Source organism: Trichoderma breve, chromosome 3 (genome assembly GCF_028502605.1).
Source record: "Trichoderma breve strain T069 chromosome 3, whole genome shotgun sequence".
Lineage (NCBI taxonomy): Eukaryota > Fungi > Ascomycota > Sordariomycetes > Hypocreales > Hypocreaceae > Trichoderma > Trichoderma breve.
This window is the reverse complement of record NC_079234.1, coordinates 1,295,832-1,322,756: the sequence shown is the minus strand read 5'-3', so window position 1 is coordinate 1,322,756 and position 26,925 is coordinate 1,295,832. Positions and strand designations below refer to the sequence as shown.

Here is a 26,925-nt window from a genome sequence, read left to right as displayed (position 1 = left end):
CGAAAAATGGCAAGAAAATGCGACGAACAAGATAGAAACGCATTGTTGTAAACACCTATTGCTACGAACGGATAGGATTGAATCACTAGAGAAGTTTACACAACACGTATGGATTCAATCGGAAGGCAATGAACGGCATCAATAAGATTTGCAGCTCCATATCCCCCATATCCCACTCGGTAGAGAATCCGCATTTCTAATCAATTGATGCTGCAAAGTCGACTCGATATGAATTCTTGCTCCGATCAAGTGTCGTGCTGTCTTAGCATGAAACTATCTGTGGAATCATGAACCGAAAAGGGGCTAGGGAGCGAGATAAAAATTATGTGGAGTGCTTATATGACGCTTTCGTAATGGCCTCTTGCACTATGCAGTAGTAGGATCGTTAGGATTACAGCAGGTGTAACCCCCCGGTCTTCTTGTGCCCTGCAGTGGCTCATCGGGGATTGAAAGAATCCTCTCATACAATCACCAAAGAACGAGCCATACATCGGATTCAACAGGAGTATCTCTTTGTCGAGATAGCAGTTTGGACTATAGTCCATTGCCAACTAAATCAACAAAGAGTTACTTTTACATCGGGTTGTTATTGATAACTTTACCACTCAAATATCAGTATCTGCTCCCTGCCCGAGAAAGCATTGATATATCTACTCTTAGAAGTATCCAAAAAGACGACTGCAACACCTTTACTGATGCTGATATCAATAATATCGATGAAACGACGTACACGACGGCCGGCCGACGACGGATCACAAGAGTACCGAGCGAACGACTAGGATACAGAGAAATAATTTGATGGGTGTCATCTTGGTAATGACAACCAATACAAGCTCTGGAGGCTTTTTATTATTTGCACACAGAGGTCTTGCAAAAGTCTTTTCCATTTATACAATCGTGATGAACGAGAAGTTCACATGGGCTGTTCCTCTGGTGGCAGACACCTGACTTTGTAATGCAAGTAAATATACTTCTTGAGGAGCATCGGATTCTCTAGTGGCAGAATATTGGAAGAGGGCTAGTTGCCAACCCAAGCACTTCATGCAATAGATCGAAGACCACATCAGCATACCTTTGCTATTGTTTCTTAGATGCTGCCGCAACAAGTGTACGGTGGTAATGCCTTCTTTCTTTGCTAGGACAATCAGTCAGAAGACCTTATACATGTCTTTGTTTCTCCTATTTGTCAATCGACTCAGCAAATCAGAGTATTGCATTGCCAAAGCACGACCAGTAGTTGTCTATTGGATGCTGAAAGATATGCTCAGCTGTATCACCTACATGGGTTAATTCCATAGTGCTACCAAAATATCACGGGTTACCTCAGCCGCGTCTCCTCACGTTAGCGTCAATTGTTCTGAGCACTTTTGCAGCACAACGATTCGATCTTACAGGTAATCGGCACTTACCACCATAATGTCAGGAATGCGCTTGTGATCAACCATATGCTTATGATGTTGAGGAGCTGTGCTGTTTACCACAAGGCATTAGGCAATCTCTCTGTCAATAACACGAACTTCTTCCTCTCCATGGAAACGCCCCGTTTTGCGATAACCTAGATACGAAATGAATAACGACTCATTCCACTACTTTTCGAAATTTCCTCCCGAAATCCGGCGGCACATCTGGCAATACTGCCTACCACATCGCATAGCTGAAGAAGACTTTCCTTATCTCCTTCTCGATGGCAATGAATCTCGTCAAGCTTGCTGGGCCAAAAGCTCAACATATCAAAACTCCCAGAAGCCCGTCATCGCGTTTGTGAATAGAGAATCTCGCCAAGTCGTGCTAGAGCACGGACAAATTTGGGAGCCACCGGACCCTCACAGCTTGGAGTCGATATGGGTGCAACCGAATAGAGATGCGCTGCTTCTCAACTATACAAGGACATGTGACCTTGTTATGTACGGAACCATCGACGCCACCTCGAGTGTAGTAGTTATGTTCTTATGGCGAGCCGAGGAGCACAAGATGCAGCCTTGCATCGTCGCAAAGGTTCTTCACGATTTTAATTTGAAGACGCTGCTAGATGGCGATGCTGCTTCCGAAAACCCTCGTATTATGTATGAACAAGCAGACAGTGGCGATTCAGGTGACATCGCGGGTTATGCAGAATGCATCCAACTGCAAAAGATAGTCTTGGGCATAGCAATGGCCGCAGTATCTCTGCATATCACCGCGGAAGCAGCTCTGGATTCTGGCTTGTTCGGATTACTAGGCGATGCGCCTGTCCAACTGGTTGATTTTGACGACGAAGCTCGCTTGAGGCAATTCTACACTTTATTTAAGGAAAATGCACTGGATGAGGAACCGGCCGTGCAAACACTGTTCGAGTTATTCTTGAGCTCTCGATTCCGCAAAGCAGTGGATACATGGACGAGACAAGCTGACTGGATCATCATGGCTAATCTGTGGCACTACGCACGAGAATCGGAACGTTACGACGATATCCTGGGTGCAGATCCGTCCTCGGCATGGACGCCTCAGCTGGAAGAATGTTTTTATTTCTCAATGCTTGAGTATTTGCCCAACGAAGATCACCCATGGGTAAAGCAAGCCAGAGAGAAGGCACCCAGGCTGCGGCCACAAATCGTCGTGCGATATTGTACTCGCAAATGCTATACAGGAGAACAATTTCCCGATCATCACGCCACAAACCTGTGGTGGAATCCGCAATATTGAAGGTAACTCCGAACCAAATACGGCACACATATTTCCTTGTCCTCTACTTTGGTATACAATTGCCTAGCCACTGGTGGTTTTCGCGCCATGGGGTGAAATCAGCTTGGTGGTAGAGTCTAAAGCTATGCCTTGATGGAAGTGATCATCTAGTGTGCAACAATCCCATATTTGAACCTAGACATACCCCTAATCCATTAGCTTGAATAACAACCATATACCATTTCAGTTATATCTTCTTAAAATTCCTTTAGAGCCTCCTAATAGTAAATCTCAACCCCTTTGCGTTTATAAGCCGTTGAACTTCGCTTGATGTATCGACTGTCACAGACGGGTTGAACTTGAACTCTTGGCAGAGTTCTACATCTGCTGACCACTTGCTTCCAGTTTTATCTCCAACACGGTCCCATAGCCCCTTCCAGCTCTGAGGGTTGTGCTGAAATTGCTTTCTCCCACTCACATCGCCAGCTCGCGAATATTCTATCGCAGTCTCACCGCCTGATTGTCTTCCAATAACCAATGAGCCCGATTGTGGAGCTAGTAAATGAACGATTCTTGTAGCAATTTCTTCTTGTTCTTCAAGATTGAACAGGTGAAAGAAATCGCCCACATAAATGATGTTCATTTGTCCGGATAGCTTCGCAAGCGGCGAAGAATTGTCAAAGATATCCGCTGCTATGAATGTAGTCTGGAGTCGATCTTTATCCTTGAAAAGCTCATAGCCCATAGAGAGGTATTCACCCCAAAGATCAGAGCCATATGTGTTGGCAGAAGGTGCGCCATCATGGACAAGTTTACGGATCTCTTGGCCAAAGCAACAGCCCAGATCCATAAATTTCTCGCCATTTTTCACTCGCTCCAGAACTTCTTGATAAACTTCTGTATTCATCATGATCAGATCCAGGAAACGGTACCGTCTAATACAGGGGTAATGTCGCTGCGACAAGTCAGTATATGTGGTAAGGGAGAGATTGCGATTGGTATGAGATTATTTACCACTTCCATAGCTTTTTCTTTCTGTTCCAATGTTAGCTAAAGTTATAACTTGTTGGAAGTTGACGCCAAATTTACAATCAACTCAACATGGTTCTTGACATCCTCATCTGGAATTCCGCTGTACTCGCGCAGCAGCTTTAACCCCGAGTCAAGATCGTAGGTTTCGTATGGATTTTCTCCATTTGGGGGACTCATTTTGTTAGACACGGTTACTAGTAATTGTGTAGATTGATGTGAGATTGGTTATCCAGGAAACTTAAATACTTGGACTTGAGATGCTGTTGTCAAAGTTGTCGTGAGTCAAAATCTCAGCCAGTAGGCACCAGCGTGGGATCAACATTTTTAGGCCCAAACAGGAAGGAAACGCAACCAAGTTGTTCACGAGGAACCTTTGTTGGTTCAATAAAAGACAACAAAAGGACATCCTAGCCCATGGATATTCCAAATGCGAACACAATGATGCTTGTATTATTAAGAATTGTATTTAGATAATGTTATTGAGTGCTCACAGTCAATTATTAGTCGCTTCTAGAAGTCGAATCCTGTTGTGACTTCTCCACCTGCTCTGTTGTTAACTGGAGTTGCCAATAGACAGCTTCAAAGGCACCGTTGTAAGACATCGGCGCTTACAAAGAGAACAGATTCAATAAACTCAAAAACAGTACCAGAAAGATAACAACAAGATAGTGATTATAATATCCAAGACGCCCTACAAAGTGCAGTCTCCTGCTACTCATTACACCCCCTTAGCGCCTAATTTAAGCCATACGACTACTGTTAAAGTATCCAAACTCTTGTTAACAGCGACGGTTCACAACTACGAACACTTCATATCACTGGCTGGCTACTTTACTACGAGACTTGTTGTTTGGAAATTTGCTTCCCGTTCGCTACTTGCGGAGTATGTTTTCCAATTTCATTTCTGGGGATATATCGGAACGCTGCTCAAACTCCAGGTCACACGCGCCGGGTCTGTCGGGCGGGATCCCCCCTCTGGTTCGTTCCGAGCTAGCTCAGCCATCGGAATTATTGAGTTCTCACAAGTCCATCTCCGACGTATACCAGCAATGGCTAGTTCAGGGAACGTTGGGTTGACCTTTTTAGGCGGCATGTCATAACTCGATTTTAGCTGTCTTGCTCGCCATTGTCTCCCTGTCAGATCTTGTCAGCACGCTACCAATCTAACTGTAATTATGTTATTGACCAACACACAAACTGCGGCCTGGCTGGACCATCCCCATCATGGCGCGACTCTTACACTAAGAAATGACATTCTTATTCCTGAACCATCAGAGGGAGAGGTTCTGGTGAAATTAGAATGCTCTGGTTTCTGCCATTCTGATGTGCACAGCATCTATGGAGAAACACCCATGGAGACGAACATCGCGGGGCACGAGGGCGTGGGGCGTGTTGTCAAACGTGAGTACATCAATAATAAATTTTGCCTAAAAAGTCCATATTGTGCTAATCAATATGCATTAGTTGGCAAGGGTGTATCAAGCGATGTAATGGGGAAGTTGGTGGGCGTAAAATGGGTCTATAGTGCCTGCGGAGAGTGTGAGACCTGCAAAGTGAGATACGTGCACTGCCCACATCAGAGCAATTCTGGGAGAGTAAGTTCGCCCTGTTATCTGAATCAAACGTTGAACCAATGTTGACAGACACACTAGAATGTACCAGGGACTTTTCAGCAATATGTTGTTTCACCGCTGAAATACACAACTATTGTCCCCGAGGGCTTAGAGCCAGAAATAGTAGCTCCATTGCTTTGTGGTAAGCTTCACTGCGTCTAGTGGTATACATGAATGGAGTCTAAGTGGCTGATACAATAATGCAGCTGGGGTCACCGTATACGCAGGAGTTACACAGGCTTCCAAATTCATCACAAAAGGGGACTCAATCGTCATCCTAGGAGCAGGTGGTGGCCTTGGCCATCTTGCTGTTCAAGTTGCTAGTGTCTCTGGATATCGTGTCATCGCCGTCGACAGTGGCGATAAAGCTGATGTTTGCATGACAAGCGGTGCCACTGAATTCGTGGACTTTTTGAAGCAAGACGTGTGTACTGTTTAAAATTCGCATACTGTACGAATTATATACTGACTTATTCAGGTGGAGCAAACCGTCAAGGGATTGACAGGTGGGATTGGAGCTCACGCAGTCATGGTGACTGCTGGTTCCGAGAAAGCCTACGAATCTGTGCCGAAGCTGCTAAGAAATCTCGGTGTCTTGGTATGCGTTGGAATTCCAAGATTAGACTTCCACGTTCCAATTTCACCCTTTGAGATTATTGTTCGAGGTGAGCCAAGCTGCCCATGAGAAGGCATGTTTGCGTGAGCAAAGAATGCTGATGAGGATTTAGGCTTGAAAATTGTGGGAACATCCGTCGGCACGGAAAGCGATGTTCAAGAACTCTTAAAACTGACTGCTGAAGGAAAGATAAAGCCACAAATCGAGGTGTACGATTTTAACGATATCAATGATGTGATGGGTAAATTGGCAAAATTCCAGGTAAAAGGCAGGGCGGTATTGAGATTGCCCCAATGAACATGAATCACTTCATTTGTTCAGCATTGTTAGTGAAGGTGGGATTAGAGATAGATTTAATATTATGGCATTGCTATTGCTTTCATGGTATCATTATTCCTACCCTGTGTAGGTAGTCGACGACAAAATCCCATATGCTTCCCCGCATTGATCAAGCCCTTCCTCTTTGGTCAATAACTTTGTATAGGAACCTCCATTACAACCTGTTGCGATGAATCCATGAGCCCAGTAAGAAATTCAAGATTATCCTCAGTCAAAAATTCTCCAAGATCTAATCCAAGAGGAGATAATTCCGTGTCAGAGCGAGACGGTGCGGAGGGGAAGCCTGGCATTTGAGAAGAGTCCAACTCGCCCGGCTGGAGAATGTTGAACCAATTTGCTTGAGCATTGCCTCCACCTGAAATCGTTGTAAGTGACTACGAGTATGTAAAAATGGAATTAGAAATTTACCTTTTGTTGTTGCAGCGACCCGCACGAGTGTTTCGAGATATTTACGGCATCTCTGTACTAGTCGCGCGCCGCCACCAAGATTTTGCAGTGCCTCGACGGCTAGATACAAGCTTGTCCGAAGGTCTTCGGTCTCCAATCCAGCAGTCATAGGGCCTGCTATTCCATTCGCCTGAATCAAAAGACCAGAAAACACCGCAAGAGCAGCGTTGAAAGCTAAATTGGTTAGTACTAATTTCGCTTCGTCATTCGTAGTACAACTACAACTTACTATAGTAGGTTGAGAACCACCAAGCTCCAAGAAGAGACGGCTTCTTTCCCATCTTGTGAACAATAGAGATGATTTCAGAAGCAGATTCTAAGCAGACGTGAAGGCTTCCATGTCCAAATTGACGTAAGAAAAGCCCCTCTTCAGAGTTTCTATCGCCGTTGTTGATCTGCTCTAAAAATCTTGCCAGGACTTGCCGGTGGAGCAGAATTCGAGTATTAAGATAGCGCAGTGAGAGGATGATCGAGAGACGATCAAAAATTATGTTCTGAGTAGATTCAGATAGTGTATCGTCCCACGGTCGGGCCCTGAGCTGCAACGGCAGATCGCGTCTCCATTGCAGTAGCTTACTCTCCAACCTGATTACGCTCTCAAGCATCAGAGAGATTGAGGGCTGTGGAGCACAACCGAGATTTTGGCCATATTGGTCGGCAATTACATCACCTAGGATCGAGTAGAGCTTTCTGTGCTATCATTAGCAAAAAAGAAAGCTTATAACATTGGATAAGAGGCTCTCACATTGTGAAGATATAAAATGATACTGTTGATGGGCTGCCCAGCATTTCCATGTGTGGGCCAGTGACGGCATTGATTCCATCAAATTCGACATCTAAAGGAAGTGCCATCTGAACGTACTCAACTGGTATCGCTGGGGGACGACCAAATGTCATGCTCAGCGTCCTAGATGTATGATGAGTTGATATGTATGGTACCTTTAAAGATAATCTAGCCACTCACCGATCAAGAACTACACAGCCATACCAAGTGCGTTTCCTTATCTCTCGCTCAAGAGGCGTAAATTTGGTGTACGAACTAGAGGTATGGAGCCCCAACTGGAGTGCCGCTTTTACTGTGAGCCCATGCAGATTCCATGTTTGAGCAGAGCGCTGTGTTCCTTGAAGGAATTGCGTCATCAACAATAGATATTGAACTATAATGCGTTAATTGATGCCACTGTTTGATCCAATCTTCCTTACCTATCTCGACATTTGCCGTTCTGAATGCCATCTTTCCAGACAAAGCTTGGGCGCGCTTGAAGAAGACATCTGACTCTGCCGCATTTCGTTCGACAGGCAAGTCGGGTCGGGCGCTGACACAAGTGGCAAACGCTAGGATCATGTTTAATAGGCATAACCATGAGCGCCTGATTGATGTGAAATTGTTTTGTTTTGCCGCAGCAAACTCCTCCAGCAGAGAGCCCTCGTGCACGTATGGAAATAGCATCCCTGTGTCGGCAAAGAATAGTCGGATAAGGTGTAACATGTCTGCTTCGGGTGGAAGGCTGTAAACATCCACTGCCGCCGAAAGACTATGGTCTAGACTTTGTGCTCCGGCGATTGGTGATGCTGGTCGAGAGATGCTCATCATTGCACCCTCCATCCTTGCATCAACTGGGAGAGCTCGTGTGGGGTCCGCGTTTGCAGCGGTAGCCATGGCGTGTGTGATCTGTCCAATGAAGGCAATGTTGGAAGAAGGTCCTGTGTTCAAAAAACATTAGAAATGCGCAATCGGCAGACAATGAGATGGCGTTACCGAAGAAACCAGATTCCTGTTCATCTGCAAAGGTAATGGCCCCCATTCCGTCCACCGTGTCTTCAAATTGGATTTGAGCTTGAGAGTCATCTCTAATTGACTCTTCGGCATCTTCTGAATCCAGTACACTTCTAGCGTTTAATGAAGGGGGGGCAGCTGCTTCTTGTCTCCCCACCAGTAGACGTAGAGTCTCTTCAATAGAGTGCAGCCTTCCCTCGAGCTCTGTAGAGTATCTAGATCAAAGTGGAGTCAGTATGCAATGATAAGGCCATGAGATAGCAAGGCAACGTGAAGAACAAAGAGAACCCGAGTCATACTGTTTCCCCGGCGCCCCTGCTGGCTGCTGATAGAAGCACTCTAGGCCCATCTCGACACACATTGTGCACCGGGGACGCGATCCGTCACACTGAATGATGGTCAGACAAATCGAATGATAGTATGATACTATTACCCGGTACATACCCGTGTTTTTCGGGAACTATATGCAGTATAAGGTCAGCAAACTATTTATTTCAGCCATATCCCGTATGATGATTTCGGTCTCTCAATTCATTTAAGTTGAGTGTTTCATCTTCACATAGGAACATGGCATCAAAGATAGGGTGTTCTATTACCGGCAACTGTTACAAGCTAGTGCTGTTCTTTGACGCTTGAAAAATGTCTGCTGAGGAGCAGCATCATCTGAGGGGGCGGATCGTTTCCTCTCGCCATTCTTACCCCCGCTGGTGTTTGGACTCATTGTGTGTGGTTTAAAAACAATCGGCCCATGAATGTTGCGCTTATCAAATCCTAAGCGATCCCGGATATTCGTATTTTCGACCGACACTTAATTGATCATGATAAGATCACTTCGTGTGTAGAAAACAATGCGAGAACGATGCAAGATCTAGGTGGGAGGCGAGCTAGACCGGGGCTATCACGGATCTTTTATACCGTGGAGAAAAAAAGCCATAGAACGAACAGCTTTTGGTGCCAACAAAAACCGGGGTAAGATGTGTGGCACACCTCAGCATTTTATTTTCCGGGTCCCCCGGATTTCAGTTCAGCTGGTTTTCTGCAGGCACACATTTATGTTTTGGGCTTAGTGGTAATGTGTCAGTCGCTGTGAAGATAATAATTATTACGACTCAAGATTTGTAGTATAATTGGGGTTGGCTTTGTACATGTGCATCACATGTACATTTGAGTTGATGGCTTTGCGATGCCCTCAAGCATAATTTCTACAAAGTGTTGGCGACCACATGAGGATATTTCACGAGATTCTAGCACTTTGGTATAAGTCTGAACATATAAATTTGCAGTAATTGCCAATATATCTTATATATGAAAAACTAGAAAGCATCACCATGATGTGATGGCTTGGCCTCTTTCCAGTGCTTTGCGCTCCATTCGCGAATCTCTTTGCCTCGCCACCAAAAGATGAAAATGGGAATATGTGCAACGAAAATAAGCGCCGCCAAAACTCCAAAGGGTTCTGCATAGCCTGCCGAGGTATTCCATGGCACTACTGCATATGAAATGCCAAAGGCAGCAAAGTTCTTGAATCCGTTCAAGACGACCAGTGTCGCGTCTGCTCGGGCTTCGTAAATATCTACCAGGTATGTTTGCGTGAGGTTATTGGCAGTGACGAAGCAGAACATAACTAAACCAGAAACCACATAGTCAGCAATCATGTCTCTTTGTGTCTTCCCGCATTGTTTGATGAGACGTACCTAAGGCTTCGCCAATGAGAGGAGCAATCCAAGGGCTTTTGTTTTGAGCGCAGACTCCCACGACGATACATCCAACAGGTCCAATTATACAAGTGGGTACAAAGAACATGAGTCGCCATTCCGGCAAGAAGTTTGCGCGTTTTCGGAGTCTTGAGATTACAACGTCGTTTAGGATACCACAGTACGGAATGGCGATCCATACCGCAATCAACGGTGCAAAGCCAGTCAAGGCAATTTGCTTGATATCGAAGTTGTATACGCTCGTGTAGATGAAAGTGTTGGATGTAAGCATATAATTGGTTGCCATTAACATGATACTGAAGTGAATGGTCATGGCGATGACGGCGGGATGCGGCAAGTACTTGAAGGGATAACAAAAAGACTTCCAGAGGCTATTACGAAGAAAAAATGTTACGTTAGTAACACCGTAGCTTTTGGCTACCCAAGTATATGATGCTTACCTGTCCACCTTGCTGCGACCACCTCCTGACACGGCCCAAAATCTGAAGTTGTCGATGAGCTTGGGTTGGCGGTGATGGAGATTTCCGGACTGTCTTGTGTATTGTGTCTCCGGGAAGAAAAGGAAAAGGAGGCCACAAGATCCAAGCGACAAAAAGGATACAGTCCATTGAATCCAGCGCCAGCCCAGGTCAGCCGTAATGTAACCTCCAATAAGAGAGCCCACTGCGAAACCCGAAGCCTGGAACAAGACATAGAGTCCCATACACTTGGCACGATCATGGAGAAAGAACACGTCCGCTATGGCCTGGGGTCCGAGTGTTTCTGGAGACGCCGAGAAGATGGAGGCCAACGTCCTGGCAGCAATGAGTGATCCTGATGATTTGGCTACTGCTCCCCAGATGCAGAATAATCCTGTGGCCAGACTTGTGAGTACAAACACAAGGCGGACACCAAAGCGATTTCCCACAGAAACCCAGATCAGGGAAGCAACTCCGTAAGAGAGCAAAGGAGCTCCGACTAGGTAAGTGACTGAGCTGAGACTCATGTGTAGGTCTTCCGAAATTGGGAAGAAGGCAGCAGCCACGGAAATCATGTTAAGGGGTCCGATGATTGTCCATATACACATAACCAGTAGAATAAGGAACTTCCGCCAACTGGCAAAGTTGAGAGGGTCGAATGGGTCGTCGCTAGGTTGAGGAATAAGCGGCAGGCCCCTCCGCGAGAGTTTGGGTTCGACCACAGGAAGATTTTCATCTTGGACAGAAGCATGGATGGGAGAGTCCATCTTCTCGATGTCCTCAGAAGAGTGTGCGGTAGCCATAATTGCTTAGGTGGTGAAGGTTGATGGGATAGTATTCAAGGAAGAAGGTAATTCTTGAAGGGAAATTTAATGAGACTCGCGATAGTCTTGAGATCTAATCAATGACAACTTTTATCACCGCTTCGCCATCTTTATATCTTTCTCGTTATAGTAGGTAGTTGTATGAAATCGTTACCATTGCTATCCCCTTTTACACATTCACTCAATTATCTAGCAGAATTACTCGCCGGGGCTAGCGAAACCCAGCCGCAATGCGTTACCAAAGCTACCATTGGTTGCCAAGCTGGTGGCTTCAAGCCTAGTTTTGCATGGGGTTCTTTCTCTCTATTTGATTAGAAGAAAGTTCAAGTCCATCGCCAAATGCAGTTCCGACCTGCCCGCGAAGACGCGGGGAAGGGTCTCGACAAGTTCCCCGTGGGGAAGATGCCACTTTCGTGAGAAGAACTCCACAGGCTAAAATAGTCTACGGAATTATCGAGACCCAAGAGTCATGACCATCGATTTGAGTAGATCCGAAAGTCCATCCAGGATATCCGCTCCGAAATTTCCCCACGGGCAAATGTATAACTTTTTGTTTCAGATGCCTAATTATGGTGGAATATGCTGTCTCACTTTGGAGAGCACACGTAGTACAAAGTCTCTCCTAGTCACCTGAGCAACCGAGACACAACTGACAATCGAGAGATTTATTTACCGCAAAGCTCTGTTACCAAACTGTATCAACATCATCGACAATCTACTTGAACATCATGGAGAAAATCGACACACACGCGCATGTTGTCCCTCCTGTCTGGAGGAAGTACTGCGAAGAGCATGGGTTTGGAAAGCCTGACGGAATGCCAGCAATTCCAGTATGTGGAAACTTCCAAGCTTTAATTGTATAGCTCACTCAATTAACGGTAGCCTATGTAGGAATGGACACCAGAAGCGCATATTGCGCTGATGGATAAACTGGGAGTTAGCAAATCCATTCTCAGCATCACATCCCCTGGCACTTATCTCAAGCCTGGTGATGATGCCCTTGCGCGCAAGATCACTCGCGAGACCAATGAGGAATTGGCGGAAATTTGCGCAAAGTACCCTTCTCGCTTTGGCTTCTTTGCATCATTACCTCTGCCCGATATCGAGGGGTCTCTGGCCGAGATTGACCACGCCCTCAAGCTTGGCGCATCTGGTTTTGCTGTAATGACCAATGCCCACGGCCAATATCTCGGAGATTCTACTCTAGATGCTGTCTTCCACAAGCTTAATGAAGTCAACGCCATCTTGTTCATGCATCCCACTACTTGCTGTGGAAGCGATCCTGGCGCTGTCAAGCCCATGAACCAGTATCCTTCTCCAATGCTGGAGTTCTTCTTTGACACTACGCGCGCAGTAACAAATCTACTACTGTCTGGAACTGTGGAACGAAATCCCAACATCTCATTCCTCGTCTCTCATTGCGGAGCTACTCTTCCACCACTTGTGGAGCGTTTCACAAGCTTTGCAGCCATTATCAACGCACCTTCAACGCTCAACTCAGATCAGGTTAAAGAACTGTTCAAGACTAGATTCTTTTTTGATCTTGCCGGGTTTCCATTTCCTGACCTTATTCATGGATATCTTCGCGTCTGTGATGAGTCTCGGTTGCTGTATGGTACCGATTTCCCATATACGCCAGCACACTTGATAGAATTTCAAGGCCGGACCATGGATAGTGGACTTAGAGAGTTATTTGATGAGGAAACCATCAAGGGTATTTACTCTGGACATGCGAAGAGATTGTTAAAGCTTTAGTTTGTCTGCAATAAGATAGATACAATAGATGAACACATGAATACACTTCATAGCCATACTTTACAAAAATGTCTGTGCCGCTCATCAAGTCTGTTAGTATGTGTTGTAAGTTACCTATGTTGAACAAAATAACAACTGTTCTTAATACGTGTGTCTGTTGGGCTAGAAAAAAAAGAAGACAAAGAGGGTCGGTATCTTAAATTGTATGCTTGAGGCATGGGCGCAGCTACTTAAACCTGATACAATTGAGAGATGGTGTTGTCAAGGATTATCTGATTCAATTTCACGTTGTATTAGTCAAAGAGTAAGTATAAGTATCTAGCCTAACATTAATACATATTATATCGTCACTCGGACACCAAAGTCTCAACATCAACGCCCTCAGTCCGCAAAAATCCCAAAGCTCTCAGCATGGGCTTATCATCAAACCGATACAAATATGCCGTGCTTTCATCATTCGCAAAATGCTGGTACTTGTTCCATGCCGGGATACAGAAAGTGTCTCCCTTCTTCCACTTGAACATCTTACCATCAATGACGGAGTGGCCGCTGCCTTCCACGATGTGATATACGGACGATGCCGTCTCGCGGATTTCTGGGGAGCTAGTACCAGCGTTCAATCTCTCTGCTGAACCACCGAGAATCTTTGACACTGAATCACAAGTTAGCTAGGTAATGGTTACATGATTAACAGATAGACAAACCTTCGCTACCATTTTCCTTAAGGTATGGCTTGGTCACCCAGTCGCCATTTTCGGCATCTAGGCGAGCCTGCATTTTAGCCCAAGGGAATACAATGGGGCTATTGTCCGTGTCGACATCCTCAGCAGGGTATCTAGGCTTGTCATAGTGCTCTACAAAATGCACGGGGAAGTGTCGGAAATTAGGCAAGTCGAGACCATCAAGCCAAATCATTGGCCCAGACCCATCCTTGCCATGGTCATGCCAATTCCAGGTTGGCGTGAGGATAACGTCGCCGCGGTTCATCTTGATACGGCGGCCATGAACGGCGGTGAAGCCACCGTTGCCTTCAATGATGAATCGCATGGCAAATGCTGTGTGTCTGTGGGCAGGAGCGGTTTCATTGGGCATAACCAACTGAAGACCAGCATACACAGTATCTGTAGTGTAAGGCGCATCTGTTCGAGGATGTGTTAGTCAACAGAACTACCTTAAAGACATCGACTATCTTAAACACAACGACTTGAGACGGCTTACCTCTGGCTGGATTTACCAGCATAAGCACTCTTCGCTCAGCTTGTTTCTCCGTGATAAGCTCTCCTGCACGGAGCAAGTACGGCTTAATCTCATCATACTTCCAGATATGCGGGATGCAGGTTGGGTTGGGGGCCGGGGGATTAAGCTTGGACATTTGCGCCCATAGTGGTAAAGTATTGGTTGACTGTAACTGAGATAGAAGCTCATTTGTCTGCTGTTCTTTTGTTTTTCCGTCCCCAGTCAGCTGCTGTGGCGCAACTTCTGTCTTGACTTCAGTTAGGATAGCCATGTCGGGGGAGAGTTTAGATGTTCTTCGTTAGATGCTATAGAAGATGTTTTTCTGTTGACAACAATGTTGATCAATTCTGAGATGTTCTCGGTTTCTTTGTATTTGTATCTTTCCATTTGATGCACAGCAGTGGCAAGACGGCTTCTTGCAGTCATCTTGAGGTTTCGAATGAATGGAGTAGCTGATAGTTTGTGGCGTTCCGATGCATCCCCGACGCAGCTCATCTGCCCGGGGGTGGGCCGGAACGCTGAGAAGGGGGGGTATTCGCACTATCGGGGCAGGGGATATGGAACGATGGAACTTGTTTTACGCTTTTATGGTGCGTGAAGTGGTGTCATGATGTATATGGAGCAGCAAGATTGTCTGCTTTGCCCGTGATGAATAAGAAGATGCCTCAGCTCGAAAAGTGAAACGATCATCACAATCAAGATCGACCACAATGGCTCCAAGCACTACCGATTCTATTGCCAATTCAGAGGGAGTTGTCACCAAAAAGGCAACTTTTTCTATATCATCCATAAAGGTTAGAAGTTCGATAGCAGTAAGCCTTGAACCATTCTCTAATGCAGCTGCAGACCGCATCATATCCTACGCGCAGCTTGGAGTTTCTCCAAAAATTGGATCAAACAACCGCTTCTCATGGGCTTCACAACGGCTCATCGCACCTCAATGGAGGATCGAAATCATCACCTTTGCTTTTCAAGGTGATCATTGTGGGCGCTGGACTTGGCGGTCTCGCCACAGCAATTGCCCTAGCACGGAAAGGTCACGCTGTTACAGTGCTTGAGCAAGCCCCAGCACTTGGCGAGGTAGGCTATTATCCTTTCCCGTCTGAATTTATCGAGCACGGTGAGTAACAAGATGTGCGTAGGTTGGAGCTGGTATCCAAGTTCCGCCCAATTCTGCTAGGCTGCTCTTGAAATGGGGCCTTGGGCCACTCCTTGGAAAAAGAGTCGTCGAGCCTGAGGGTATTACCTTTCGGCGATGGAGCAATGGAAAGCCCATTGGTTATACCAAGCTTCAACCGGACTTTCGAAGCTCATTCGGGGCGCCTTATTATGTGGTACACAGAGCCCATCTCCATGATGCATTGCACCAACTGGCGCTACAGCTCGGAGTAGATGTCAGAGTCAACCACAAAGTCATTGAATACAATGAAGAAAATCCTTCTGTCAAAATCGAGGATGGAACCATACTTTCAGCCGACCTCATAATTGCCGCCGACGGTAAACCCTTTATTCCCTCCTCTTTTTGTATACTATCCGTTCTAACTCTGCCCTAGGCGTCAAGTCTTTAGCACGCAACCACATCCTGCGTCACGAGAAAAAGGAGCCCATTTGCACAGGCTTTGCTGCCTATCGGGCAACTGTGGATGTTGAAAAGATGCGCGATGATCCTGATACCGCATGGCTCCTAGAGAAACCCGCTCTCAATATCTGGATCGGCCATGAGCGGCATGTCATGACATACACAATTGCTTCTGGCAAATCTTTCAACATGGTACTGTCTCATATTGATCATTCTGATCCCAGTACTTGGCGTCCAGAGACGGCCATTGATGATATGAGAGCTTATTTCGAGGGATGGGATCCAAAGTAAGTCATGAAAGATCTAGTCGTTTACCTTTCTTAACATTGGTCTAACGCATTTTATTACAGGCTGTTCAAGGTTATCAGTAAGATTAATAAGACGCTCAAGTGGCCTCTTATGTCCGGGGATGCTTCTATCTCACGTTGGGTGGCTCAATCTGGCAAGCTTTTAATGCTCGGCGATGCTGCACATGCAATGGTCCCGTACATGTCGCAAGGAGCTGCCATGGCTGTTGAGGATGGAGCTGCTCTGGCAACATCATTATCCCATGTTACAGACCTCTCAGAATTGCCAAAGGCGCTCTCTATCTTCGAGACTGAGCGCATGAAACGCAGTGGCCAGATGCAGGAAGCCAGTCTAGTGAATGGAAAGCTATGGCATTTCGAAGACGGGCCTGAGCAACAAGCTAGGGATGAAGCGATGAGACCGGAGGTTGAAGGAAGGCATTTCATTCAGAGTCCTAACCAGTGGAGCGATCCAGTAACGCAAGCATGGGCATATGGGTATGATGCTGAGGAAGAAATTGAGAAGCGATGGAAGCAGTCGAAGTAAATAGCTGTTAAACAGTAGCGATCGGCTACATACTATCTTGTAATTGATTCTCAGGTATAATACATTATTATCATTATTATTTTCATCCCATTACATATGATCCAGTCCGTACAGTACTGTACCTTTCACATTTTAGCGATCTTAAGTCATGCGATCTTAAGTCATGAACTTATGTTCAATCTGACGAAGCGGAAATACAAACGTGAAGTGTAACACAATAGGAACTGTTATTCCATATAAATGTATATAGTTGTTACCAAGTCATTTCATACCTAGGTAGATGAAGATGCATCTCATTCTGTAAACGTGTGCGTGCGGTGGAGGATTTGATCATCATTGTCTATCATAGTTCGTCCATAATACATTCGATGGCTATCTAATTTGCAATCACAGTCTTTGTCTGCAAAAACTCCTCAAACGCCCAGTGGCTACCAAATCTCCCAAACCCGCTATTCTTATGCCCTCCATGCGGCAAGGTAAATCCGTCATGGAAAGTCGGTCCGTTGATATGAACTGCTCCACTGTCCAATCTTCTTGCCAGAGGTATCGCTTGCAGACTCGACGCAGTATATATCGCCCCAGACAAGCCATATTCACACTCATTAATCATCTCGACCGCTTCATCTACAGTGTCGTATATTGCAATTCCAACAACAGGGCCGAAGGATTCATTTTGCCAGAATTCCATATCTTTAGTAAGGCCTTCAATCACAGTGCCATACAGTGGACTGTGTTCTCCGTCCAAGGATGAAGCGGTGATTACCGTGGCACCTTTGCGGGCGGCGTCATCCAGAAGCCCTAAAATTCGAGTAGTGCTTCGTCTATTAATGACGTGCTTGACTTGAACAGCAGAAGCAGATTCGAGTCGCTGTCGGACAAGACTGCAGAATGCCGATTTCAATTTCCTAGGCACTAAGACGATATCCGTAGACATACAAATTTGACCGCTCTATAGCCCAAAAGTCATGGATTAGCATACATCTTCATCTGAAGAAATGTAAAGTTGCTTTCACGTACATTGATAAAAGCTGCATCTAGAATTGTAGAAGCCGTGGTTTCCAAGTCGGCATCTTCTAGTACCAAACTGAAGTTTTTGCCGCCTAATTCCAGAAGTACAGGCTTCAAGAAATGGCCTGCTTGGGAGGCAATGTGTCTACCCACGGCCGTTGACCCGGTAAAGTTGCACTTTCTCACCGACGGATGTGAAATAAGAGAATTAAACGTGTCTGATGCGTCTTCAGGCTTGTGCACAAGAAAGTTGACCACTCCGGGCGGGAATCCAGCATCTCGGAAGAGGTTGGCGATGAAGTAATGTGTTCTAGGGCTAAGCTCGGATCCCTTAGTTGACAAAGTCAGTCCATGACGATAATTTGTTATGTACATCAGAATTAGTATTACCTTGAGTATCGCGCAGTTCCCAGCTGCAACAGCAGCAGCAATAGATCGCATTCCCAGCATAGCTGGCGCGTTCCAAGGTGCAATACCTAGCACGACACCAAGCGGATCTTTGAAGACCAGAGCGAGTGAGTCTGGTGATTCGGTCTCTGGTATCAGCCCGGACAAGATTCCGGATGTTATGAGAGCAGTCACTTGTTCGATAATCTCAAGCGTGGCATGAAAGTTGATCGAAGCCCATACGGAAGAACAGCCAAGCTCTTCTGCTACAATAGATGACAACTCAGATGCCCTCTCTTTCAAAAGCTAGAGTATGCCAAGAATTAGAGATTTTGAACATGTCATTGCGGAAGGAAGATTTGTTAACTTACCTCCACTACTCTTTGGAACAATACTTGCCGCTCCCTAACAGACGTTTTTCTCCATTTTGGGAATGCCGCGGTGGAGGATTCCAAGGCTCGCTTACACAGTTCTGGTGTAACACCTTGAGTTTTCCATTGCGATGCTCTGCCACTGTCGGTATTTGAAACGAAAATGGACTTTTCGTCTTGAAGGACAATGTCATTGCCATCAATGATTAGTGGGACGGTGTTGGACTTCATGATGAGGTTGGCGATGCAAATGAGATGGTCGATTTAGGGACACTAGAGTTCATAAAAGAAATACGTGAATGTAGAAATTCGACGCATCATATTAGGTGGTCGTGAACATCTTTATTCCAAGTCAATTCACCGTTGAGTGAACTGAAGACACACTCACTATTGCGACTTTCGGCTTTCGGAGCTCAATGGTAAACGTTCCGTGGCGGATGCAGTGGCGCTCGCTTTTCGGCGGGCACTCCGTTTCTTCCCCGAAGCCACATAATTGAACTCGTCAGTATTATCGACCAGGTTATTGAAAAGTGTTTAGTAGTAACTAGAACACCGGGGGTATATTGGATCACTTTTCTGCGCGGCTCTACAGGCTTCGCGACCTCTACGCTGCTCATTCACATGGGCTACACATGTGCCGCGGTAGGCATCATGATGCAACTGTTACAGCACTAATGAGCTCTATGGCAGAGGTCGTAATAGTGGTCCTAGGATGTGTGTAACACGGTAGGGGAAGGGGGTCAACTTGACAATTCTGAGCACTGGCTTGGAGTTCATTTCCCATTTCAATCGCACCATCAAGTTGCCTGTAAAAGCGCGCAATTCCGGCTTCGCTTCATCCTTACGCATCACGCCAATATTTCTGCCTGAGGGATTTCATTCGGAACTTCTGTATCTATGGGACCGGAAGGAATCTGAAATACGACAGCGTGCTATCAGGCAGCCAAGTTTGGAAATAAAGGAGGCCCTCAGCAACCAATTCCAGTAAATCCAGCAAGGCTGAAGGAATACGCTCCGCGCGTACTGCACGCAAGTGTATTTTGACCGATGTTTTTTTTTTTTTTTTTTTTCAACTTAGAGAGGTATGTAACAACAAAACTTCGCTGTATGAGTTTGGCCCATTAGCCAGTTTTTTCCCCTCAACGAACTGAGTAGCCATAATTTGTATTATTCGTGACGGCGACGGTTCTAAAAAGCTTTCTAATAATTTACACCAATGCTAGTGGTCTAATCTTAATCACTCCAAATGGAAAAAGATAATAGGCCTGTTATACCTAGACTTGTTGCCCAGGCTTCAATCTTTGTTACCTAGGTAGGATTCAATGTTGCTACCTAGGCGTATTACCTTAATTTCCAGGTTGGCTTTACAGTCGCGATAGTGGATGTACGGGGTAAGCTAAACTACATGTGTAGGATGACCATAGGTCCATTAGTTAATCTGCATATGTATGTTAGTCGTTATATATCTGTTTAAAACCATCTCGCCTGCAGTTGTCAGATCTACAGTCCGTATTGTGAAATCAATTGTTATCCTTTCTCTCCAAAATTTGCCATCTAGCATACCAAAATGGCCAACTCATTATTTAATGTTCTAACCACAACTGCCGTGGATCTACAGCGGCTTCTGGCGGACAACCAAATCACCAGCGTCCAGATTGTCCAACAGTGCTTGGACCAAATAGATCGCCATGAACCAGCTCTTAATGCCCTCATCTCCCCCGCACCCCGCGATAAAGTGTTGCGCGCTGCTGCAGCCTTGGATGAAGAGCGCAGCAATGGCAGTTTACGTGGCGCATTTCACGGAATCCCGATTGTTCTCAAGGTATGTTTGTTTCGACAGTTGGCTCTCTACTTAGCGCAATACACAGGCTGATTTGCCCTATAGGACAGCTTCATAACGGCTTCCAATCTTGGGATGAGCAACACCGCAGGATCATGGGCTTTTGTCGGTGCCAAAGCCAGCAAAAATTCTGCCATCGCACAGTTGCTGATAGATGCTGGTCTCATAATAATAGGAAAGGCTAACATGACGGTACGAATAGACTTGAATGTTTTTTAATACTCTGCTAATGGGTAGGATGATAGGAATTTGCTGGCATGAAAATGACAAAGATGATGCCAGGATGGTCCAGCCATGGCGGCCAAACATTATCTCCATACGTGGGCAAGATTGAAGAAAATGAAACCCTATTAGGGCACTCGGTCAGTAGACCATTGATATCCTATTAAAGCCGTGACAGGCAATGCTTATACACACCAGGCCCCAGGAGGATCCTCCACCGGCTCTGCAGTTGCTGTGGCAGCTGGCTTTAGTCCTCTAGCAATGGGCACAGAAACGATCGGATCCATCGTCACCCCTTCGACGCGTGCTGGTCTTTATGCTCTCAAAGTTACAACTGGCGCTCTAGATACTACTGGTACATACTCAATGACAGACTTCTTTGACAGCGTAGGGCCCATGGCAAAGAGCTCCGCAGACGTGCGAACAATGGCCGAGATCCTATTGCAGCGCAGGTTTAACTCTTCAGATTTCGGGACTTGGAAGGGGCTGTCTGTCGGATTTCTGGACCCCAATGTGTGGAAAATGGCGAAGGAGATGTGTCCGCCGCACGAAGGCACTGCAGAACAAATGGTAAGTAAATCCTCGACATGCACCAATATTCATTACAGCTAATTTTATACAGGTAGAAGAATATGAAAACGTCGCCAAACTCCTTCAGAAAGATGGCTGCTCGTTGAAATACCCCGTCAATATTGCCGACGTGGACAAGTTGACGGTGGATGGAGAGCAGGCCATCATGCCCATCGCATGTGAGCATCAAGTAACCCAAAATCTCAAGCCTGAATCGCTAACCGCACACCTATCAGTCTGGGAGTTTAAAAACGTAGGTATACTCCGCTTCATCGAGTCGTTTGACGAATGCCCCGTCAGCAGTGCAGAGGATATTGTCAAGTTCAACAAAGACAATAGCGAAAAGGCGATGCCCCCGCGTAAGTTCTCGTAGCCAAAGGTGCAACTGAGTGATGATCTCTAAGATTCCATGTCTCCAGCATACACTGAACAAGGTGACCTCGAAAAAACTCTCAGCTGCAACGATGACCCAGCAAAGATTGAGGGGCTACGGAATGGCCTCCGACAGGTAGGCCAACAGATTATCGACACTGCCTTCGACACCCAGGGTGTGAACCTTATCGTGGCTCCTGGCGATAGTTCTCTCTGTATACACGCCGCCGCAGCAGGTAAAGAACCCCATGAATGACAAGATAGGAACATAATTTGCTAACTTCAGTAGGCTATCCAATCGCAACGGTGCCTGTGGGCCAACTGCGATATAATGGACGACCGTTTGGCTTGTGTATATTGGCTAGAGCAAACGAAGAAGAGCTACTATTGCGTTTCATGGCGGCATACGAGGCGGTTGCTGCTCCCCGTCCGGTACCAAGTTTGTAATTGCTCGTGGTCAATAACATCAATGCCGTTGTATCTCTTATCAAACTTTCTTATAGCTTTCACGAGCAGCGTCGTGGCGCATCTATATACATATACTTATCTATTGTTAGTAGTCATTTCAGGTTTTCTGGAAAAGTATGTTCCTGACTCTGTTTGATCCACACGTTCAAATCTAGAACAGCCCTAGCTACACTATACATCTATGTGGCGTTCCGTGTGAACTCCAACGAGGGAAATTGTTCAGGTATTCCACCTAGGAACAGGAGAACCAGCCATATGAACCAGAAGATACTAATATATGTTTCCGCTGTCATCTCCAAAGCATCAAATAGTAAAGTTTATGCTATTCCACAGTGTGTCAATGGCATGGCGTGACTTGAACGCAGGACAACAAGACACTATTCGACAGGTATATAATTCTCACATTTGGAGTAGTAACTGGATGCTTCGTATAGCCCTCTGGTATAAGGTTTTAAAGTTACTCCACAATTATATGTATCATCAAATCATCCGTAAAAATGGCGGAATGGCCGTGGTAACTTAATTACTGAAATATAAAACGGGGCACTTCGCCATTGTTCATGCGATGCTTGGGAAATTTTGGTTTTGGAGTTTTGAGCAGCGTCTTCTCTACCCAGCACGACATCTTCTCTCATGCTTAGTATTCGATGCATTTCTTGACGAAATAGTATCTAACATGTCAATATCATCCATCAGGACATCTCACGAATCATAGCTTATCAGCAAACGTATCAACTCTTTGTCAATATTCGCAGAGCATCGCAATGCATTTCACAAGCCTCTTTCTCATGGCGAGCGTCGCCTTGTCAATAGCATCTCATGAGGCATCCTTTATAGAGAGGGGAGCCACCCTTGCAGAGCCCGGCGGGCCCCAAGACGTGGTAATCACCGACGGAAACATTCTCAACGGCGCATATCGCCCCAATGTCGACCAAAGCAAGCCATCGGGAAATCACACTCTACCATTGAAGCTCATCAATAAATACGCTGGCGGCCCAATCAATGCCTACATCCAAGGCCTAGACATGAACGGCGCCATCGTCTTCATCACCACAGACGGCAGACTCGTATACCCCAACTCCAACGGCTCTTCACTCCCCGTCGAGATCAAGCAAGACATTGCGATTCCTCTACCCGCCATAAACGAATTCATCACCGTCAATCTCTCCATTCCCCTCAACTCGGGAAGAATCTACTTCTGCGAGGGCAATCTCACGTTCGCCATTCTCGACCGCGGAGACGGGGAAGGCCTCGTACAGCCTTCTGTCAACTCCAATGATCCCAGCGCTTCTCTCAACTGGGGTTTCATAGAACTGACGTACCCCGAAGATGGATCGATCTACGCCAACATCAGCTACGTCGACTTTGTCGGACTCATGCTCAGCATGGTTCTCTCAACTACAGGCGGAGGCACTCCCCAAATCACCCGCGGACTCCAACCAGACGCCGTTCGCAAGCTCTGCTACGGCCTTTACGAACAGAAAATTAAGGATGGCCATCACTGGCTCGGAATGTGCGTCATGGCCAACGACAACCGCCCAATCCGGGTCATTTCTCCAAACTATTACCAGCGCATAAACGAAAACGCCTTCAAAGAGTACTGGACAAAGTATGTGGACGACGTTTGGGACACCTACTCAAAAACGCCCCTCATCATCGACACCCAACGTGAGCTGGGCAACGTCTCATGCCTAGTCGACAACGACACCATGCACTGCGGCGACGACCCTCACAGATATCCCAAGCCTACCGCCGCCGATATCTGGGGCTGCAACGGCGGCCCCTTTGCCCGACATGAGAACGAAACTTCCACTCACCTTGCCGTAGTCCCCCGTCTTTGCGCCGGGTTCGTGCGTTCGACGCTTCTCCTCCAAGGAGGACACGTCCAGCCTAGTTTGGGATCGGACTATCACTACAAGGTCAGCCCAACGAATCATTACAGTCGCCTTGTACATGAATTGCAGGTGGATGGTAGGGGCTATGCGTTTTCTTACGACGACGTCAATCCTAATGGGAATGAAGATGCGTCGGGTACAGTTGCGGCAGGGGATCCAAGTCTATTGACGATTTATGTTGGCTCTCCGCCGACAGATGTATAATCAGATGTACTGACAGCATAAGTTGGCTTTGAGAACGGGAATTTATCAGCAGGGCAAGCAGGACATACAAGGGACGACAGTGTATATACACATGAACTTTGGAACACTTCAATGTTATTCTCCTTTACTGGATTCGACATTGATGGCTTTCACTATATAACACGCTATGCTACTACAAAAATACAAACGTTGACATGGCCAATGTGACAACAAACAAACAATGCAAAGTGAACGTGACGAATATGCCATCCTAAACAAACAATGCAAAGTAAACATGACGTGTATGCCAGCCCAAAACGAGGGTTCATTGCCCAACGCCTTCCGTGCGCAGAATGCTACTTCAACGAATGGAGTGCGCAACAATTCGCAGATATGTCGCAGAATATTTGTAATGATAAGCGCCGCCCTGGTTTACATGTATATAGATATGGCCACGAAGCCTTGTCGAATCGGAGCAGCTAAGGATTTTCACATCCTGTTGCCATTGAAACTCATACGAGGGGTATCTTGCAGCTAAATCTGCTATAGCGAGTGACGCGTTTATTTCGGATGTGCTCAAATGGCTTCAAAAGACTCTCATTGGTGCAGCTGCTGCAATCGCCGCACAATCGTGCCGTGACGTGGAACGTATTTCCATGGAGGTAGCCAGGGACTATCTCGGGGTTTTCAAACAATTAAAAGTAAAGTAGTGAATGCTGAGCGTAGCAATATTTCATGCCAGCAGTACAAGAAAAGGCAATATACATAAAACAAGAGCCGGGCTGCCACTCCGGATAAGCGATGCAGCCCCTGAGGAGCCAGGGGTCTGAGTGGGCTGGGCTACGGTTGACGTCTCTTGGCCGTTGAGGCCCATGGGAGGCTCGGTCGAGGACGGGGGCTCAAAGGTGGCTGTGCCGGTGCTCTCTGCAGTAGCAGAGGCAACGCTCGTATCCGTGGCCGTAGCGATACTTTTGTTACCGGTGGAGGAGCCGGTCCGCTTGGCAAATCCTGAATCAAGTTAGTATTCCGTGGGCCTCAGGTCATGTATTTGCAAAAAGAAACTCACCAATTCGCTTCTGGTCCTTGTCGAAGACGGCGTAGACGTTCTTCAGGAATGTGTCGCCAAAGAGCCAGGATCCAGAGACTACCTCATAGCCGTAGACATTGCTGGTGCACTTTCCAGTGCTATCCTTGGGGGAGATCCAGTCTTCGCTGGAGATGGCATGATCAACACCAGAAAAAGTGACGACCAGCGGGGTGGTGGTATCGCAGGGAACTGTCCAAGTGACGCCATCTGAGCTCTGCGCTCCATCAATGACAGCGTGCAAAGCCTTGACATTCTTTGCCGGGCCGAACATGTAGGAGGTGCCGGTATCGATGTAAGCATTGATGCCGCCGGCACTAGCCTTCTTGCCATTGTAGGACATGTCGTCCAACGGGATGGACCAGTCGCTACCAGTAGGAATGGAGGTATACGTGATGGCGCCAGTGTACCTGGAAGGGTTTGTGGCACCAAAGGTGACTTCGCCATCGTTGTAACCGTCAGATGCTCGAGCCAATGCGACGGAGAAGATGCTTTGGCTCAACATGCCAGCACCCTCCAATGCCGATAGGAAGTTCTCATTGGCGCCACTGTTCATGGACATGCCGAGAATGCCATCAAAAGCGAAGTGCACGAAATCCGAAGAGGTATTGGTGGCCAAACCAAACTGATATGACAAGCTCATGCCTGCCACTTCGATGGTGTCAGTGACCAGCGAACCACTAACAGATCCAGATCCATAGGCGATGGAGAAATCCTTTGAGCTGGATTTCAGTGTACTCGAATCATCGGGTCCGAAGGAGTCATGCAAAGAGCATGCTTGAGATGTACAGTCGGTGCCCATGACCCAGCTCGAGCCAGCTCCAGTGTCGAGAAGCATATACATCTTAGTTTTCTCAGAACCAAGCAATGCCTCTACGAAATACGAATAATCGGTTCCGTCCTGGTCGAGCCCCGCAGTCTTTGGGGTTTTGGGGTCAACGGCCTCCATGATATGGAACTGGTTGCCTCTTTTTGAGAGATTCGAATCATGGTTGGAATTCGGGGCGCTCCGTTCGTTGTATTTGTGAGCTAGCAAAGCCGCCTGCCATGCAGCCTTTTCTTCTTGCGATGCAGGAGCCTAGCGAATCATGGGTCAGCATGTATAAGCGACGAATGAGGTTTCGACTTGGACTTACACGTCTGGATGCTCTTCGCCTGACGTCGAACGTCATGCCATTTTCCACACTTCTCTTTGCCTCACCAGCATTGTGTTCCTCAAGCTCCTTCAGCCACGGCGGCGTATACGGATAGAACGCAAGGGCGCCCGACGCATACAAAGCCAGCGGCGCCAGCAAGACCGTATTTGGACGCATGTTGAATTAAGATGAGGAGGAGCGGTTTGGGGTTCGAAAAGCCCGGGAGTCAAGTTATTAGGTGATTAGAAATTACGCATATAACATTGCCAGATTACTGGAAAGGAGCAGAACAATTGGAGGGAATTGGATGGCGACAAATTCGAGGGTGGCGAAGCAGAGCAGATGCAAAGAAAACTTCGACAGAGGCGGGAATCAGATTCAAGCAGGAGAGAGAGAAGATGCTGCAGATGGATTCGAATCGGACTGTCGGTTCGGTATCGCAAACAAGACGAGAGAAACCGTAAGAGGAAGCTGATAGCTTATGCAAATGCCGGTACAAGCAA

General features: G+C 46.6%; 12 protein-coding genes across 12 annotated transcripts; 6 read left to right on the top strand and 6 right to left on the bottom strand.

Moving 5' to 3' along the window:
• Positions 1 to 1,566: 1,566 nt before the first annotated feature.
• T069G_04831 (uncharacterized protein) lies at positions 1,567 to 2,682 on the top strand (the record flags this gene model as incomplete). Its single annotated transcript, XM_056172041.1, has 1 exon — positions 1,567 to 2,682. One exon carries the CDS (start codon positions 1,567 to 1,569, stop codon positions 2,680 to 2,682), a length of 1,116 nt encoding a protein of 371 aa, XP_056028899.1.
• Positions 2,683 to 2,929: 247 nt separating this feature from the next.
• T069G_04830 (methyltransferase domain-containing protein) lies at positions 2,930 to 3,870 on the bottom strand (the record flags this gene model as incomplete). Its single annotated transcript, XM_056172040.1, has 3 exons — positions 2,930 to 3,616; positions 3,676 to 3,696; positions 3,751 to 3,870. 3 exons carry the CDS (start codon positions 3,868 to 3,870, stop codon positions 2,930 to 2,932), a joined length of 828 nt encoding a protein of 275 aa, XP_056028898.1.
• A 998-nt stretch (positions 3,871 to 4,868) lies between these two features.
• Positions 4,869 to 6,219, top strand: T069G_04829 (zinc-binding dehydrogenase domain-containing protein; the record flags this gene model as incomplete). The annotated part of the gene is made up of 6 exons (XM_056172039.1): positions 4,869 to 5,094; positions 5,158 to 5,288; positions 5,346 to 5,448; positions 5,513 to 5,730; positions 5,785 to 5,971; positions 6,035 to 6,219. 6 exons carry the CDS (start codon positions 4,869 to 4,871, stop codon positions 6,217 to 6,219), a joined length of 1,050 nt encoding a protein of 349 aa, XP_056028897.1.
• Positions 6,220 to 6,389: 170 nt separating this feature from the next.
• Positions 6,390 to 8,846, bottom strand: T069G_04828 (fungal specific transcription factor domain-containing protein; the record flags this gene model as incomplete). Its single annotated transcript, XM_056172038.1, has 8 exons — positions 6,390 to 6,616; positions 6,670 to 6,882; positions 6,938 to 7,398; positions 7,454 to 7,615; positions 7,673 to 7,865; positions 7,912 to 8,412; positions 8,468 to 8,700; positions 8,785 to 8,846. The coding sequence occupies 8 exons, from the start codon at positions 8,844 to 8,846 to the stop codon at positions 6,390 to 6,392; spliced, it is 2,052 nt and encodes a 683-aa protein (XP_056028896.1).
• A 952-nt stretch (positions 8,847 to 9,798) lies between these two features.
• Positions 9,799 to 11,461, bottom strand: T069G_04827 (major facilitator superfamily domain-containing protein; the record flags this gene model as incomplete). The annotated part of the gene is made up of 3 exons (XM_056172037.1): positions 9,799 to 10,109; positions 10,180 to 10,571; positions 10,641 to 11,461. The coding sequence occupies 3 exons, from the start codon at positions 11,459 to 11,461 to the stop codon at positions 9,799 to 9,801; spliced, it is 1,524 nt and encodes a 507-aa protein (XP_056028895.1).
• Positions 11,462 to 12,210: 749 nt separating this feature from the next.
• On the top strand, positions 12,211 to 13,237 carry T069G_04826 (amidohydrolase domain-containing protein; the record flags this gene model as incomplete). The annotated part of the gene is made up of 2 exons (XM_056172036.1): positions 12,211 to 12,312; positions 12,374 to 13,237. 2 exons carry the CDS (start codon positions 12,211 to 12,213, stop codon positions 13,235 to 13,237), a joined length of 966 nt encoding a protein of 321 aa, XP_056028894.1.
• Positions 13,238 to 13,584: 347 nt separating this feature from the next.
• Positions 13,585 to 14,744, bottom strand: T069G_04825 (cupin domain-containing protein; the record flags this gene model as incomplete). Its single annotated transcript, XM_056172035.1, has 3 exons — positions 13,585 to 13,889; positions 13,942 to 14,376; positions 14,456 to 14,744. The coding sequence occupies 3 exons, from the start codon at positions 14,742 to 14,744 to the stop codon at positions 13,585 to 13,587; spliced, it is 1,029 nt and encodes a 342-aa protein (XP_056028893.1).
• Positions 14,745 to 15,183: 439 nt separating this feature from the next.
• Positions 15,184 to 16,886, top strand: T069G_04824 (FAD binding domain-containing protein; the record flags this gene model as incomplete). Its single annotated transcript, XM_056172034.1, has 5 exons — positions 15,184 to 15,267; positions 15,320 to 15,553; positions 15,616 to 15,970; positions 16,027 to 16,339; positions 16,403 to 16,886. The coding sequence occupies 5 exons, from the start codon at positions 15,184 to 15,186 to the stop codon at positions 16,884 to 16,886; spliced, it is 1,470 nt and encodes a 489-aa protein (XP_056028892.1).
• A 376-nt stretch (positions 16,887 to 17,262) lies between these two features.
• Positions 17,263 to 18,883, bottom strand: T069G_04823 (aldehyde dehydrogenase family domain-containing protein; the record flags this gene model as incomplete). Its single annotated transcript, XM_056172033.1, has 4 exons — positions 17,263 to 17,835; positions 17,904 to 18,224; positions 18,285 to 18,587; positions 18,653 to 18,883. 4 exons carry the CDS (start codon positions 18,881 to 18,883, stop codon positions 17,263 to 17,265), a joined length of 1,428 nt encoding a protein of 475 aa, XP_056028891.1.
• Positions 18,884 to 20,219: 1,336 nt separating this feature from the next.
• Positions 20,220 to 22,103, top strand: T069G_04822 (amidase domain-containing protein; the record flags this gene model as incomplete). The annotated part of the gene is made up of 8 exons (XM_056172032.1): positions 20,220 to 20,474; positions 20,538 to 20,684; positions 20,738 to 20,854; positions 20,913 to 21,284; positions 21,337 to 21,463; positions 21,521 to 21,643; positions 21,704 to 21,892; positions 21,943 to 22,103. 8 exons carry the CDS (start codon positions 20,220 to 20,222, stop codon positions 22,101 to 22,103), a joined length of 1,491 nt encoding a protein of 496 aa, XP_056028890.1.
• A 785-nt stretch (positions 22,104 to 22,888) lies between these two features.
• Positions 22,889 to 24,223, top strand: T069G_04821 (beta-1,3-glucanase domain-containing protein; the record flags this gene model as incomplete). Its single annotated transcript, XM_056172031.1, has 1 exon — positions 22,889 to 24,223. The coding sequence occupies one exon, from the start codon at positions 22,889 to 22,891 to the stop codon at positions 24,221 to 24,223; it is 1,335 nt and encodes a 444-aa protein (XP_056028889.1).
• Positions 24,224 to 24,935: 712 nt separating this feature from the next.
• On the bottom strand, positions 24,936 to 26,599 carry T069G_04820 (eukaryotic aspartyl protease domain-containing protein; the record flags this gene model as incomplete). The annotated part of the gene is made up of 3 exons (XM_056172030.1): positions 24,936 to 25,210; positions 25,269 to 26,364; positions 26,423 to 26,599. The coding sequence occupies 3 exons, from the start codon at positions 26,597 to 26,599 to the stop codon at positions 24,936 to 24,938; spliced, it is 1,548 nt and encodes a 515-aa protein (XP_056028888.1).
• Positions 26,600 to 26,925: the final 326 nt, after the last annotated feature.